We start from the raw sequence: 17,277 nt of genomic DNA on the forward strand, positions 1-17,277 counted from the left end.
GAATCAGAACGAGCTTTATTGCCAAGTATGTTCACACACAAGGAATTTGTCTTGGTGACAGAAACTTCCACAGCACAGACAGAATGACAGTGACAAGACAGATGAGAAGATAGAATATGTGAATGAAGGATAAAAAATATATAAAAATATAAAGTACCCAATATACAAAAATAGTCACTAGACATTGTATGTAGGTGCAGGTATATTCTATACCAATGCAAGGGAGTGTGAGTAAGAGATATGATGTGATAAATAGTTATAAATATAAATAGCGTTATGTATTGCACTGGTTTACTTTCTAGGGGGGATTTAGCTGTTCATGAGGTAGATGGCCTGAGGAAAGAAACTTTTCTTGTGCCTGGCAGTCCTGTTGTTCAGTGCTCTGTAGCACCGGCCAGATGGCAAAGGTTCGAAGAGGAAGTGGCCTGGACGTGAGGGGTCTAGAATGATTTTGCTAGCCCTTTTACTGACTCTGGACGAGTGCAGTTCTTGGAGAGCTGGGGGGGGGGGTGCCGATGATTCTTCCAGCTGTCCAAACTATCTGCTGTAGTCTTCTGATGTCTGATTTCGTAGCTGAGCCGAACCAGACAGTTTTAGAGGTGCAGAGGACAGACTCAATGACTGCGGAGTAGAATTGCATCAGTAGCTCCTGTGGCAGGTTGAACTTCCTCTGCTGGGCCTTCTTCACAATGGAGTCTATGTGGGGCTTCCACTTCAGGTCCTGTAAGATGGTGGTGCCCAGGAACCTGAATGACTCCACTGTTGCCACAGTGCTGTTCATGATGGTGAGTGGGGATAATGCTGAGGTGTTTCTCCTAAAGTCCACAATCACCTCCACTGTTTTGAGCATGTTCAGCTCCAGGTGTTATGACTGCACCAGACAGCCAGCTCTTGGACCTCCTGTCTGTAAGCAGACTCGTCACCATCCCGGATGAGGCCAGTGAGTGTGGTGTCGTCTGCAAACTTCAGGAGCTTGACAGAGGGGTCTTTTGCGGTGTAGTCATTGGTGTACAGGGAGAAGAGCAGTGGGGAGAGCACACATCCCTGGGGGGCGCCAGTACTAATCGTGTGAGTATTGGATGAGAATTTTCCCAGCCTCATGAGCTGCTGCCTGTCTGTCAGGAAGTTGGTGATCCACCGACAGATGGAGGTGAGCACAGAGAGTTGGGTTAATTTGGACAGGAGGAGGTGTGGGATGATGGTGTTGAAGGCTGAGCTGAAGTCCATGAACAGGATCCTCACATAAGTCCCTGGTTTGTCCAGATGTTGCAGGATGTAGTGCAGTCCCATGTTGACTGCATCATCCACAGACCTGTTTGCTCGATAAGCAAACTGCAGGGGGTCCAGCAAGGGTCCAGTGATGTCCTTCAGGTAGGCCAACACCAGTCTTTCAAGTCACTTCATGACCACAGACGTTAAGGAGACAGGTCTGTAGTCATTAAGTCTTGTGATTTTCAGTTTCTTCGGAATGGGGATGATGGTGGAGCGTTTAAAGCAGCAAGGGACTTCGCACAGCTCCAGTGATCTGTTGAAGACCTTTATAAAGATAGGGGCCAGCTGGTCAGCACAGTTTTTTAGGCAGGCCGGTGAGACACCGTCTGGGCCTGGTGCTTTCCTTGTCTTCTGTTTGCGGAAGACCCGACACACCTCCTCTTCACAGATCAAAGGTGCAGGAGGGGGGAAGGTGGGGGTTACTGGAGGTGTTAATTGATGCGTGGGGAGAGGGTCTGAATGGGTGTGGGGTGTGATACAGGGTTTTTCAAACCTGCAATAAAACTCATTCAAATCGTCAGCTAGTTGTTGAGTTGACACGGTGCTGGGGGATGGTGTCTTGTAATTGGTGATGTCTTTCAGGCCTTTCCACACTGATGCAGGATCGTTTGCTGAAAACTGTTTCTTCAGCTTTTCAGAGTAGTTTCTCTTAGCCACTCTGATCTCCTTTGCCAGTGTGTTTTTGGCCTGTTTATACAAGACTCTGTCTCCATTCTTGTAGGCGTCTTCTTTCGCCTGACGAAGCTGTCTGAGTTGTGCAGTGAACCACCGTTTGTCGTTGTACGTTAAACGAGTCCTGGTAGGGATACACATATCATCACAGAAACTGACATATGATGTTACAGAGTCTGTGAGCTCATCTAGATCGCTAGCAGCAGCCTCAAAAACACTCCAATCGGTGCACTCGAAGCAGGCTTGTAAGTCCTGCTCTCCTTCCTCAGTCCATCTTTTAACAGTTCTTATTACAAGTTTAGCTGATTTCAGTTTCTGTCTGTAGGTCGGTATAAGATGAACCAGGCAGTGATCAGAGAGCCCCAAAGCTGCCCGTGGGACAGAGTGATATGCATCCTTTATTGTGGTGTAACAGTGGTCCAGTATATTACTGTCTCTGGTAGGACATGTAACGTGCTGTCTGTATTTTGGCAGTTCATGGGAGAGATTTGCTTTATTAAAGTCCCCGAGAATGATTATAACAGAGTCTGGGTGTTGTTGCTCTGTGTCTGTGATCTGATCGGCCAGCTGTTGCAGCGCTGCGTTCACACATGCTTGCGGTGGAATGTAAACACGAGAATGAACGAGGAAAACTCCTGCGGCGAGTAGAAAGGCTTAGTTACAATGAAGAGTGCTTCTAGGTCAGGACAGCACATCTTCTTCAACACCGTTACATCAGTACACCACCTTTCGTTGATGGAGAAGCATGTTCCACCGCCACGTGATTTCCCCGCTGGTTCCGCGTTGCGATCCGCTCTGAACAGCTGGAAGCCCGGCAGATGTCGCACGCTGTCCGGAATGGCTTCGTTCAGCAGACTTTAAGAAGTCCTTGTTTTTTTGGGACAGGAGGAGAAGTTCGTCCATTTTGGTGGGTAGGGAGCGGAGATTCGCAAGATGGATACTAGGCAGCGCTGTTCTAAAGCCGCGCTTTTGGAGCTTTACTAGCGTGCCGGCTCGCTTTCCATGCTTGCGCGTCTTGGAGCGCTTGAGCAGCGCCGCTGCACCTCCGACTATAATGTCCAGCAAAACGTCAGAATAATCGAAAACCGGTAAAATGTTGGGTGGTGTGTACTGCCGAATGTTCAGCAGTTCTTCCCTGGTAAAACTGATTGTAGGAGTATAACTAAAGACAGGACAAACTAACAAAAACAATAAAACAACTGTGGAGCTCCACACCGAGGCGGCCGTTCGCGGCGCCATTACGTCATAGTTTATAATAATATAATAATAGTTAATAATATAGAGAACTATTTTAAATACATGAAGAATAACAGTGAAACAGGTTTTATTGGAGCAGTAAAATCCAAATGACCCCCCTCACTAACACAAAAGAGGCTGCTAGCCGTCCTTCACTGAAACGAGGGTGTGGTCATCTGTCCCCCAGCTGTACACTGCACCGGGGCTCCCGGATCCATTCAGCGGATGTCCTGGGCTAGTCTGTTGAGCTCCTGCGAGAGCGCAGTGACCGTGTCGAGGATTCGTTGGCGCTCACTGTCACACAGACGCCCGCCACAGCGCTGGGCAAATTTGTCCGGGTGCCACAGAGCCTGCTGGCGCCGCAAAACCTTGCGGAAGGCGCTGGGGTCCGAGCGGTCGGCACCATGCAGCATGACCGCAACCATGTCCTCCACAGAGCCGCGGGGCGCAGGCCAAGGGATGTCACTGTAGCCCAGCAAGGTGTCAGAGCCATCACTCAGCGCAGCAGCACACTTCTCCTCATAGCGCTGCCTCCTGCCCAGCATGACCTCCTCAGCCCGGCGCTGTGCCCGCACCTGGTACTCTGCATGTTCACGCTCTAGTTGGGCCTGGAACTGGCGCCTGTCGTACTCGGACTCCTCCTTCTCCTCTTTCTTCTTCTTCTTCTTCCCATATGTCCTGCCCTCTGTCTCCTGTGCCCGCTGCTTGGCATAGTACTCCTGCCGGATACGGTCTGCCCAGTGCCCGAAGTCCTCCGGGTCCACATCGTCTCGCAGGAAATCATCTGGTTCACACAGGAAGTGTGTTCATCAACAGGCTGCCCACCTCCCAAATATTAACGCACCACTTGGGGAGACCCACATGGCGCAAACTTACCATCATACTGGCCAAAGGTCTCACAGAACTCGTCTTGACATTCACCAAAGAGCTTCTCCCTCCACTGGCTTTCAGCGTCATTCTGCTCTGGACTGCCCTCTGGCTGCAGGTCACTTAACTGCAACACAATTGAAGAGTATATATGCCATTATATATTTTTATTATGAACCAGATGTGTCATACACTGCCTTTTCAACTTACAAACAAAAGAAGGACCCCAAGTCTCTTAATAGCCTAATTTTTCCATAAATCTCAAATCGCCTTTCCCATCAGTTTACAATCAATAAAAGGTTATTAAAGGTTATTACTGTGTTCTATGACTTATTCACACCATTTTCATCAGGTGCTTTTTCATTGCAAGGATAGGGTAATTTTTATTTTTTTGATTTCAGAAGTACTAAAAAAAAGATACACAACCTCAGCAGTCTCTTATTAACTACTGACTGATGACAAATTCGTCACATAAATGTGTAGTGTTTGTGTGCTTCGGGCCACTTTCAACTAGAAAAATCCTGAAAAAACAATTGAGAATAACTTCAAAACATTTCTCTCTGAAAAAAGCTTGAAAATGTGTCATGATGGCACTTTAACTGCCATTTCTTAGAGAATATCAGGTATGGTATTGTCACAGATGCTGCAGAGCAAACATATTTATCCAGTGTCACCCCCCCATATATAAACACACACACACCTGCTCTGTTCTCATCCAGCGCAGCAGGTCACGGGGCGTCACTCCAGCCTTATTGGCCACATCCATGGCGGAGGGGCAGCTCCTCCGCAGGGGAACCACCAGGTCATCGTAGGCTGTGCAGAACCACACATTTGCACACCGAGCAGCACAAAGAGAATCATGAAGTCTCATAACACATCTGCCATATTCACAAACATACCAATTCTCACACTCAGTTTTGTTTTATTTTCTAAAATTCACATAAGTCTCTAGCTTGCTTATTGGAAGCAACATGAGTTGAGGTTAACTCTCTCCCATGGTGAGAGAGAAACAACACGATTTCTTTTGTGCGGGGGGTGGGGGGAGCTGTGTGTAAAACGTTTGGATGCAGAAGTTCTAAATAGGGATGAAGCGTGAGTCTGGAAGTTATTAGCCGACGTGGGAAAACATCTTCAGGTGCTGCAGTACATTGCAATTACGGCACTAAGACCCGATATTGTACTGTACTCCAAGGGTGCGCGAGCAGTATATTTCATAGAGTTAACAATACCTTTTGAAGACGCAATGGAGAATTTCTTTGAGAGAAAGAAGTTGAAGTGTGCTGACTTGGCTGCTGAAGTGAGGGAGTGAGACTGGCAGTGCTTTATTAGATTAGTTGAGGTAGGTGCAAGAGGGTTTGTTGCTAAATCAACCACATCGCTGTTGTTGGACTTTGGTTTTAGGGGTCGGTCGCTAAAGACAGCATTAAAAAACGTGGAAATATCTAGCCAGTAGTTGTGGCTCAGAAGGCAGCAGAATGCTTGGGGGGAGCAGACCTAGGCTTGTGTATATTCGCTTGTGCAAATGTTGAATGTTGAATGTTAGATCTTGTCACCTCCATGTGCCTATATTGTAGGTTGGTTGTGATGGTTGGAGGGTGGTCAAAGGGTGGTTAGAATGGGAGGCTTTTGGTAGATTGAGTCACTGGTACTGCGCCGTGAGCATGAAAGGGGGTGGGTCTGGGACAACAGATCTCACTGTTGAGCCTTCTGTGGGCTCAATTCAATGAAACACCAGCAAAGGAAGGTGCCCACTTGACAAACCCCAGCGACGTGCTCGTAGCGAACCTCAGTGAGGAGGGCAGTGTCCATGGCTACTATGTGCTGGTGTGCAGGTATACAGAGGGTATTCTGAAGAGGCTTGGGAAGTTGGTTAAGATCATATAAGATGGTTAATGTATTGAGGTGGTTTGTATAAGTACTGAGAAGGAAGTGGGCACTGCTGGTATGGTTAGCAGTTTGTGTCCTGCCCCCACAATCTTAGCTCAAGGCTTTTAACATCTTACCCTGTATATTATTGTATAGTTCCCTTAGCCACTCTCAAAGAGGCATTCTACTGATTCTGTGCTAGAGCCCTCTGAGGAAACAGCAAACATGTTGTGCACTGCGTTACCTGTTTTGCCATACTTGAGGGCCTGGTTGACGGCTATGTGCAGTGGTGTGTCGCCCCTGTGGTCCTTCTGCAAGGCGTCTGCTCCTCTGCGCAGCAGCAGCCGGAGCACAGCGTCGTCTCCCACAGAGCAGGCCACGTGCAGGGGGCCCCTCTGCTTCCTTCCCTGGGAGAAGCTGATCTCCATGTGGTGGTGCTTGCGCAAGTACGACTTGAGCTTGAGCACGCTTCCCTCCTCGACGTAGCGCAGGACACGCTTCTGCTTTCGCGACACCATACCTGACAGGGAGACCAACTGCAGTGAAAACCTCACCTCCACTGGCTGCCTGTTTCTGCCCATATCAAGCTCAACACTCTGGGTACAGCCTACCAGACAGTCAAAGGATCTGCCCTTATACCTACAGAACCAGAACCAAACTGTATTTGTTTTCAAACATTCCTGGACAGCTTGTGATCTAAACTGTGTGGTTTTCACTGTGAAGATGTGCTTCACCACTGAGTGCTCTGTTTTCCTCTTTTTGAATTAAAAACGCTGATACCGAAAGGCTCCTTTCCTCTGTACAGTGTATGTGTTTTATCTGGGCTTTAAAGCCCAAACCCTTTTCCTCATTTTAAAAAGAGGTTTTGAGGACATTATTCCAGCAGCACTCTGAGGTGAGTTTTTGAACTAAACAACAGTTCTGCAAACACACTCAGGACAGAAAACTCACCGAAGCATTGAAAGAAGGTCTATTACCTGTTTTAAGAGACTGATTACACTCTTTATAGTGTTTTAACCATTTTGTTTTTACCCAGATCTCCTTCCACCAGTCTACAGACTGAACGAGAGCTGCACAGCCACCGCACTGCAAACAAACTGACCTGTTTATGCTAACAAGTTCCAGTTTAAATTACACAACTGGATTTTGTTTATTATCATTGGATATTTTAATATTGTTTCACTGAACTGCTCTCTACCCGTGTTCCAGGCTGACTGAAAGCTACTGAAGTGTCCTTTTTAAACAGCTGCCATTGGTTGATATAACACACAGCCAAGTTCACTGGGGTCTCTACATGAGCTCTTCTCACACCTGCGGTGGAGGTAAGGATAACACAGGAAGTGCCCTGAATAATAAGTCTGTTCTAAGAAAAAATAGGAGACAGTAGTTCCATAAGTTATTATTTTAGGTTGTACAGGACCTCCTTCTATGAATCCTCAGTGCATTTGCTGTTTGAATGTCACTTCTATAGGAAGGCATGTGAACCAGCAACAAGGTGGTGTCACATACACAAGCTGTGTATCCATAGTCCTGTACGTGTGTCTAAAGCTCTTTGTGTGTTGTTGATTAATTATTGTTTTCTGAGTTGCACATTACTTTAGACTATCTGATAAATTATAAATGAATAAATGGTAACAATAAGAATAACAGAAGTAAAATAAATGACGATATGAACAGAAAATGAAGGGGCAGTTTGTACAGAAAAGACAGAAACACTTTTCAAACAATTGCTTCATCAGTAAAACCACAGAAGAGAAGTTTCCCACATACTAAATGTCACATCACCCCTATGATCACAGTAAACATACTGAATATTTCACGTAGTACTTTCAGAGGAAGCCAGGAGGAAACACAGTGATACTCGTGTAAATAAAACGGCTCCTCGGCACTTGCCGAATTTGTAGGTGTTTCATCATATACCTACAAAAAACAGCTGCTGGAAAAATTAAAATGTCAAATATACTGCCGGTTAAATAACAACTACTACTACCAATAATAATTAATAATGGCACACTTCTACTCACTTTCTGTGTAAGAAATTCACGGACCACTCTACGCCGCCGGAAGTGGTTCTATCTGAAAATAAGTTTTTCCGGTGGGGAAACAAGAACCGACAATTAGTTCTGCCGTTTCTCGAGCGCGTCGTTGGAGGTTTGTAGTTTCCGGTGTTGGCCGGTAGGAGGCACTGTTTTCTCTACAATGTGTTACAATGCGTCATAGTGCAACAGAGTGGCGTCTTCATGGTTGGGATACAAAAGTTTTGAAATCAATGAAGTTAATAAAAAGCACCAGGGCAAAAACAGAGCAATGGGAGCTAAATTCTACATAGACAAACTGAGTGATTGATTGATTGGTTGATCGATCAATCGACTGTTTGAAACAGAATATACACAGATTGCCTCCCGAGATCCAGCCGTCCATTTCAAAGAAGACATTGTACACACACACACACACACTTTCTGAACCGCTTGTCCCATACAGGGTCGCAGGGAACCAGAGCCTAACTGGGCAACACAGGGCGTAAGGCTGGATGGGGAGGGGACATACCCAGGACGGGACGCCAGCCCGCTGCAAGGCACACTAAGTGGGATTCAAACCCATCGGAGAGCAGGACCTGGTCCAATCCACTGCGCCACTGCACCACCGCGCCCCCCCTCACATTTGATATTATGTAATAATTTTAATTAATTTATATTACCCATTTTATAAATTTTTTTCTTTAATTTTATTAGGGGGCATGGCAGCGCAGCAGGTTTGGCCAGTGCCCACTGTGTGGTGGGTCCGGAGTGCAAAGCCCTGCTTGGGATGCCCTGTAATAGACTGGCATCCCATCCATGGTGTGTCCCCTTCCCCTCCAGCCTTGTGCCCTGTGCTGCCGGGTAGGCCGCGACCCCGCTCGGGGCAAGCGGTTGCTGACAATGACATTGAGAATAACTTTATTAATGAGACTTCATCTAATTTCCCACTCTGGTACATGTTGCGGGGAATGATTAGTTTGGAGCTGAGGGGGAATAATCATGTATGGGTCATGATTATACAATCATGTACTATAAACTAATACACAATAATGATAATAATAATAATAATAATAATCCATCCATCTTCCTCCGCTTATCCGGGACCGGGTCGCGGGGGCAGTAGTCTGAGCAGAGCCCCCCAGACTTCCCTCTCCCTGCACACCTCCTCCAGCTCCTCTGGGGGAACCCCAAGGCGTTCCCAGGCCAGCTGGGAGATGTAGTCTCTCCAACGTGTCCTGGGTCTGCCCCGAGGCCTCCTCCCAGTGGGACATGCCCGAAACACCTCCCCAGGGAGGCGTCCAGAAGGCATCCGGAACAGATGCCCGAGCCACCTCAACTGGCTCCTCTCGATGCAGAGGAGCAGCGGCTCTACTCCGAGCTCCTCCCGGGTGACTGAGCTCCTCACCCTATCCCTAAGGGTGTGCTCAGCCACTCTGCGGAGGAAACTAATTTTTGCCGCTTGTATCCGCGATCTCATTCTTTCGGTCATGATCCAGAGTTCATGACCATAGGTGAGGGTAGGAATGTAGATCGACCGGTAAATTGAGAGCTTCGCCTTACGACTCAGCTCCCTCTTCACCACAACAGACCGGTACAATGACCGCATTACTGCGGACGCCGCACCGATCCGTCCGTCAACTTGCCGCTCCATTTTTCCCTCACTCGTGAACAAGACCCCGAGATACTTAAACTCCTCCACTTGAGGGAGCAACTCCTCCCTAACCCGGAGGGGGCAATCCACCTTTTTCCGACTGAGGACCATGGTCTCGGATTTGGAGGTGCTGATTCTCATCCCCGCCGCTTCGCACTCGGCTGCAAACCTCTCCAGTGCACGCTGTAAGTCTTGATTCGATGAAGCCAACAGGACCACATCGTCCGCAAAAAGCAGAGACGAGATCCTGCGGCCACCAAAACAGACACCCTCCGTTCCCTGGCTGCGCCTAGAAATTTTGTCCATAAAGATAATGAACAGAATCGGTGACAAAGAGCAGCCCTGGCGGAGTCCAACATGCACCGGGAACAGGTCTGACTTACTGCCGGCAATGCGAACCAAACTCCTGCTCCAGTCATACAGGGAACAAACAGCCCGTAGCAGCGAGCCCTGGACCCCATATTCCCGAAGCACCCTCCACAGGATCCCACAAGGGACACGGTCGAATGCCTTCTCCAGGTCCACAAAACACATATGGACTGGTTGGGCAAACTCCCATGAACCCTCCAGCACCCTAGTGAGGGTATAGAGCTGGTCCAGTGTTCCATGGCCAGGGCGAAAACCGCATTGCTCCTCCTGGATCCGAGGTTCGACTATCGGTCGGATTCTCCTCTCCAGTACCCTGGCATAGACTTTCCCAGGGAGGCTAAGGAGTGTGATCCCCCTATAGTTGGAACACAATCTCCAGTCCCCCATCTTAAAAAGAGGGACCACCACCCCGGTCTACCAGTCCAGAGGCACCGTCCCCGAACTCCACGCGATGCTGCAGAGGCGTGTCAGCCAAGACAGCCCCACAACATCCAGAGACTTGAGAAACTCGGGGCGGATCTCATCCACCCCCGGAGCCTTGCCACCGAGGAGTTTTTTGACTACCTCAGCAACTTCAGCCAGGGTAATGGACGAGTCCCCCTCCGAGTCCCCAGCCTCAGCTTCCTCTACGGAAGGCGTGTCGGAGGGATTGAGGAGATCCTCAAAGTACTCCTTCCACCGCCCAAGGACATCCTCAGTTGAGGTCAGCAGCGCACCACTTCCACTGTAAACAGTGTTTGTGGAACACTGCTTCCCCCTTCTGAGTCGCTGGATGGTTTGCCAGAATCTCTTTGAGGCCGACCGAAAGTCTTCCTCCATCACCTCACCGAACTCCTCCCAGGCCCGATTTTTTGCCCCGGTGACTGCCAGAGCCGCGCTCCGTCTGGCCCGCCGGTACCCATCAGCTGCTTCAGGAGTCCCATGAGCCAGCCAGGCCCGATAGAACTTCTTCTTCAGCTTGACGGCATCCCTTACCTCCGGTGTCCACCACCGTGTTCGGGGATTGCCGCCGCGACAGACGCCGGAGACTTTATGGCCGCAGCTCCAAACCACCACCCCGACAACTGATCACCACCTGGTGGTGAGTTGGATTCGATGGCGGGGGAAAAAGCTGGACATACCTGGCAGGCCCAAACGCATAGTGAGGGTCTGTTGGGAACGTTTGGCAGAGGCCCCTGTCAGAGAGGTCTTCAACTCCCACTCACCACCAGGTGGTGATCAGTTGACAGCTCAGCCCCTCTCTTCACCCAAGTGTCCAAGACATATGGCCGAAGATCAGAAGAAACGACTACAAAGTCATCATCGACCTCTGACCTAGGATGTCCTGGTTCCAAGTGCACTGATGGACCCCCTTATGCATGAACATGGTGTTCGTTATGGACAAACCGTGACTAGCACAGAAATCCAATAACAACTCACCACTCGGGTTCAGATCAGGGAGGCCGTTCCTCCCTATCACGCCCTTACAGGTTTCACTGTCGCTGCCCACGTGGGCGTTAAAGTCCCCCAGTAGAACGACAGAGTCCCCAGTGAGAGCGCTTTCCAGCATGCCCCCCAGGGACTCTAAAAAGGCCGGGTACTCTACACTGCTCGCTAGGCGCATAAGCACAAACGACAGTGAGAGACCGTTCCCTGACCCGAAGGCGCAGGGAGACGACCCTCTCGTTCACCGGGGTAGACTCCAACACATGGCGGCTGAACTGGGGGGCTATTAATAAGTCCACACTCGCCCACCGCCTCTCACCCTGGGCAACGCCAGAATAGTGGAGAGTCCACCCCTGGTTGAGAAGAGTGGTTCCAGAACCCAAGCTGTGAGTGGAAGTGAGCCCGACTATATCTAGACGGTATCTCTCAACCTCCTGCACTAGCTCAGGCTCCTTTCCCGCCAGTGAGGTGACATTCCAAGTCCCAAAAGCCAGGGTTGGCGCCCGAGTTTGGGTCAGCCAAGCACTCGGCCCTGACCACCGCCCAAATCACAACGCACCAGCCCCTTACGTCCTCTCCGGCAGGTGGTGAACCCACCGAAGAGCGGCTCCACGTCTTGGCTTCGGGCTGAGCCCGGCCAGGCCCCGTGGGCATAGACCTGGTCACCAGGCGCTCGCATGCAAGCCCCCCCCCAAGGCCTGGCTCCAGGGTGGGGCCCCGGTGACCCCATACCGGGCGGGGTGAACGAGATCCTTGATTTAATAGTCATAAGGGGATTTTTTTATTAATAATGATAATAATAATAATAATAATAATAATAATAATGATAAGAAGAAGAGGAAGAAGAAGAAGCAATTAATGTATTACATTTACATTTATTCACTTCAGAGACGCTTTTGTCCAAAGCGACGTACATCTCAGCAAGAGTAAAACTTATGCATTACATTAAGAGAAGGAGACATAGCTGCAGACATGAAATTCTCAAGCAAACGTAGTTTGTTACCTACCACTTGCTGCACCAAGGTTCATCGATCGAGTAGGTGCATAAAACACAGGATAGACAAATCCTGATACCCTCCCACCAATTTTTTTTTTTTTTAAATATTGTAAGATACACAAACAAGCAAATACAATGCCGGATTGATGCCAGAGTAGTGACTGATTAAAGGCTTTATCTGGTGAAACTCATGGAGTTACGGTGCATGTACATTTACACTGCTCATGAGCTGGAGAGATCTTGGGTGAAATGGGTCCGGAAAAAGGTGAGTTTTCAGACCCGTCTTGAATGTAGGCAGAGTTTCCGCAGTTCTGAGTGAGAGGGGAAGGTCGTTCCACCACAACGGAGCCAGAACCGAGAACCTCCGTGCTTTAACTTTTGTATTGAACATGGTTAATTGTGTTAATTGTGTCGTAAGGTTAAATGTCTGTGGCCCTATGGCCCTCAGTCAGAGACATTTAGAAACCGGCCAGGGTCCAAACCCTTCTCCTCTCTTACTGCATTGGGAGGAAACTACGGCTAAAACTGGCATCTCTCCCAGAATGAACATTAATGCACCTTAGAAATAATAAATAAATAAAAACATTAAATAACACAGAAGGACATTTACAAATAATAACAGAGAAGCACATCTGCTGAAAAAGCAGGAATTTATAACCTGAAGACTAATGGCTGTAACACCCTTGAGGGTACGGCTATTTCACCACTGAATAAGGTACTTTACCATGAATTACTGTAGGAAAAATAACAAGATGGAAAAATTCTTTAGGCAAAAACATGAAATAAACACATCATCTGAAACTGTTTGTCTCATACAGGGTCGCAGGGAACCAGAGACTAAGCCGGAAACACAGGGCGTAAGGAGGGGACACACCCAGGACAGGACACCAGTCCATCGCAAGGCACCCTAAGCGGGACTTGAACCCCAGACCCACCAGAGAGCAGGACCTGGTCCAACCCACTGCATCCCCGCACCCCCTATGAAGTAAACACACACACACACTTTCTGAACCGCTTGTCCCATACGGGGTCGCGGGGAACCGGAGCCTAACCCGGCAACACAGGGCGTAAGGCTGGAGGGGGAGGGGACACACCCAGGACGGGACGCCAGTCCGCCGCAAGGCACCCCAAGCGGGACTTGAACCCCAGACCCACTGGAGAGCAGGACTGCGGTCCAACCCACTGCGCCACCGCACCCCCTGAAGTAAACATAATAATAATAATAATAATAATAATAATAATAATATCCTTAACCAGTGGAAGCGGACCATTCTGAAAATGAGTCATTCCTGTTAGTTGGTTGGTTGGGTAGTTAACTAGTCAGTTAGTAGCACCTCTTCTCAAGTGGGTCTTTAGAGAAGTGCACTTCCCAGTGTGAGCCTGTTGATGGCAGTGGTTTCCTCTTAAATGTGTTAAAGTGCAACAGAGGACTATTAATGGTTGGACTATAAAAGGTGCCTGATAAATAAACCTTAATAAAAGTCAAGCTCAGTGAGCTTCGGACCCTCATGAAGCTATATGACCATGCTAGGACGGTTAAATGGATGTTTAAGCCTCAACAAGCTGGATGGCTTTATGCACTAGTGTACACATTACGGTCTGTACCATAGTAAGATTCCACTGTTTCTCCCAGCTGTACATTACATTTACATTTATTTATTCAGCAGGCACTTTTCTCCAAAACAACTTCCAATGAACTCCATGTAGTGTTATCAGCCCTCACAACTTATTCACCAAGGTAACTTACACTGGTAGATACACTACTTACATTGGTTAACTCATCCATACATCAGTGGAACACACTCTCTCTCTGTCACTCATACACTATGGGTGAACCTGAACAGCATGTCTTTTGACTGTGGTAGGAAACCAGAGCACCTGGAGGAAACTCCACACAGACTGAGCAGTGATTGAACCTACATCCGTTTGTACCACCCAGGAGCTGTGAGACAGCAGTGCTACTTGCTGTGCCACCGTGTTTCATTAACTAAAAGTAGCTCAACTTTACACTGACAACATACTGTAGCATATACTCCCCCGGCATAAATAATCAGAATCAGAACGAGCTTTATTGCCAAGTATGTTCGTACATACAAGGAATTTGTCTTGGTGACAGGAACTACCACAGCACAGACAGAATGACAGTAACAAGACAGGTGAGAAGATAGAATATGTGAATAAAGGATAAAAAATATTTAAAAATATAAAGTACCCAATATACAAAAATAGTCACTAGATACAAATGCAAGGGAGTGTGAGCAAGAGATATGTGATAAATAGTTATAAATATAAATATAAATAGCATTATGTATTGCACGGTTTACTCTCTAGGGGGGAGATAACATAGCATACAGTATTTTTCAACATATTGATTAAATAGCATGTATCCCAGGTGGTCTCTATTGATATTGATTACTGATATTGATCGTGTCAACGGCTTTTTATGGTATGTATGTGTTGACGTTGATCTACATGTTAGCTGAGCGTCTGCCGTGACAGACTGACACGTGTGCAACGCCCTTGGCCATGACACTGTGATCGTGTTGTATCTTATTTTACTGCACCAACAGAGCGCAGCACTGTGCTGCTTCACACTCCCAACACACACAGAGACCGCTGTTTCCTGACCCCCCTCTGCCTGCTCCGTGTTCGGAGCCCTTGCATAGACCACCTGTGAAGGCCGGCGGGGGGTGCTGGCTCCTGCCCTGACTGTCGGACCCAAAGCGTCTGCCAGTGCCTCCTTTTCCCATTCCTGGTAAGTGTAGTGGCCAAAAGGCCAAAATTATCCTCCACGGGCCTCTGCGAGGTGTCTCCAGGTGACAAACTGGCCCCATGGGGGGTCAGGGTTGAGGGTGGACACGGCCTCATCGCAAACAGGAGCGACGCCACTGAAAGACAGGATTTCCCCAGCAGGCTGTAGCCCCTCCTCCCACGTCCTTCTGGCCCTGTCCTGTTTGCATTGTTGACTGGGTGGGGAGTGTCAACACCATCCTTGGGCTTTTGGGGGGGGAGTGCTGAGATCACAACCCACCATCCCCCACATTGTCCGGCACTGGGAGCGGCCAGCAGGGCTTCCGCATGCATTATTTTTGTTTGCGTCTTCGCTCCTCATCCCCACTCACATACTTTGAAAAGGGAAACTATCTCGGCCTTGGGGGCAGTAGGGGTGGTGGGAGTGGGATGGAGGGGGATGAGCTGAGCGTTCAGTGGTGTCAAGTCGCAGTCCAAGCCCCAGCGGAGGGAGTGAGGGATCAACAACATCCATGTAGGAATGTGTTGGCCGGGCGGGTTTTCCCCAGGAATGCGGAGGGGACCCATTGTAGGACAGTTCTGATCGGTTCTGTCCTCCGAGCCCGTCCTGAGGGGGAGACTGAGACCCACACGGTTGAGACCCACGGTTTTCAGCTGTGCCAGGATGTGCTGATGTGGTGTGAACACACTCTATACTTTTCTTACACTCAAAGCATCACTTCTTACTCTAAACCAGTACTCTACCACACATTTACCATATTTACATGTTTACACAAACAGTGTTTAGTGGAATATTTACCATATAAAACCTGTATCCAATATACTCTCTTACTGTAGTCGTTAGAGCTGAAGCCTTTGGAGTTGGGTCACAGGTTCAAATCCCACTCCTGCTGTAGTGTCCTTCACCATGGTACTTACCCAGAACTGATACAGTAAAGATTACCCTGCTTTATAAACAGATTAATAACTGTATGTATCTTAACACTGCGAATCGCTCTGGAGAAAAGTGTCAGCAAGTTGTATAAATATGTAAAACACGAAGGGTGTTTGTTTATTAGTGTATTTCCATTATGGCACACTTCACCATTTCCTCTTAATTTTCCTTCCCTGCCCTGGTTTGAATCCCCATTCCCGTGGCACTATCTTGATCTACAAGGCACAAGGTACTTACCCTGAAGTTCGCCAGTAAAAATTATGTAAAAAACCATTATGCCACCTTAAAAATTACACACACACACACACACACACACACACACACACACACACACACACACACACACACACACAGTTTCTGAACCGCTTGTCCCATACAGGGTCACAGGGAACAGGAGACTATCCAGCAACACAGGGCGTAAGGCTGGACGGGGAGGGGACACACCCAGGACGGGGCACCAGTCCATCACAAGGCACCCCAAGCGGGACTCGAACTCCAGACCCACTAGAGAGCAGGACCTGGTCCAACCCACTGCGCCACCACACCCCCCTTAAAAATTATATAGAAAATTAAAATGATAATAATACTAGTACGCATTTGCTCTTCTGCCCATTTATACAGCTGCTTTGTACCAAATAACTTTGAGTTAAACCCAGGGACTAGCAGCTCTCATGAAAGTACAGTACTCGGCATATCATTGAGAGCACTTCAAATTTAAGCCAAGAAGGTTGTGACCAGTGGGTCAGAGGTCAGAGGTGCCAATAAAGAGGCCCAAGGTGAAGACTCCGCTCAGCAGGAAAAGCACATGGTGGACATTGGCTCAGGACACACGCTGTTATGTGTTTATTTGTAAATTCTGCCTAATGTTCTCAGAAGGATTTCTGATGGTTTGAACGTAGCTTTAAGCTCTGGACCGCCGTGGCAGCGGAACCAGAAATGGAAGCGCCTTAGGTTTGGGGAGATTGCTGCAGATGGAATATAGGTAGACTACGTTGTGCAAATCTGGTTATTAATGCGAGTTAACATAGCAACGTAGAAATCCAACAAGGTGGGTAGCCCTGCAGGGAATCACCAAATGAGAAGGGTGGGGCCAAGGAAAGTGGGTTTAAGAGTAATCGACAGCAGTGGAGAAAGAGGGTGTGTGTGTGTGTGTATTGTCCTAGTTGTGTATTGGCATCTTTGTTTAATCCCAGAATCTACACCCCCACCCTAATTTGCC

At 48.3% G+C, this 17,277-nt stretch overlaps 1 protein-coding gene across 1 annotated transcript; it reads right to left on the bottom strand.

Moving 5' to 3' along the window:
* Positions 1-3,326: 3,326 nt before the first annotated feature.
* On the bottom strand, positions 3,327-7,980 carry nfkbil1 (nuclear factor of kappa light polypeptide gene enhancer in B-cells inhibitor-like 1). The gene is made up of 5 exons (XM_018745179.2): positions 7,938-7,980; positions 6,158-6,433; positions 4,748-4,860; positions 4,057-4,174; positions 3,327-3,964 (listed from the first exon to the last, which is right to left on the bottom strand). The coding sequence occupies exons 2-5, from the start codon at positions 6,429-6,431 to the stop codon at positions 3,399-3,401; spliced, it is 1,071 nt and encodes a 356-aa protein (XP_018600695.2). The 5' UTR covers positions 6,432-6,433; positions 7,938-7,980; the 3' UTR covers positions 3,327-3,398.
* Between the last annotated feature and the right edge of the window lie 9,297 nt (positions 7,981-17,277).

The sequence above is a fragment of the Scleropages formosus genome, chromosome 6, assembly GCF_900964775.1.
Source record: "Scleropages formosus chromosome 6, fSclFor1.1, whole genome shotgun sequence".
NCBI lineage: Eukaryota > Metazoa > Chordata > Actinopteri > Osteoglossiformes > Osteoglossidae > Scleropages > Scleropages formosus.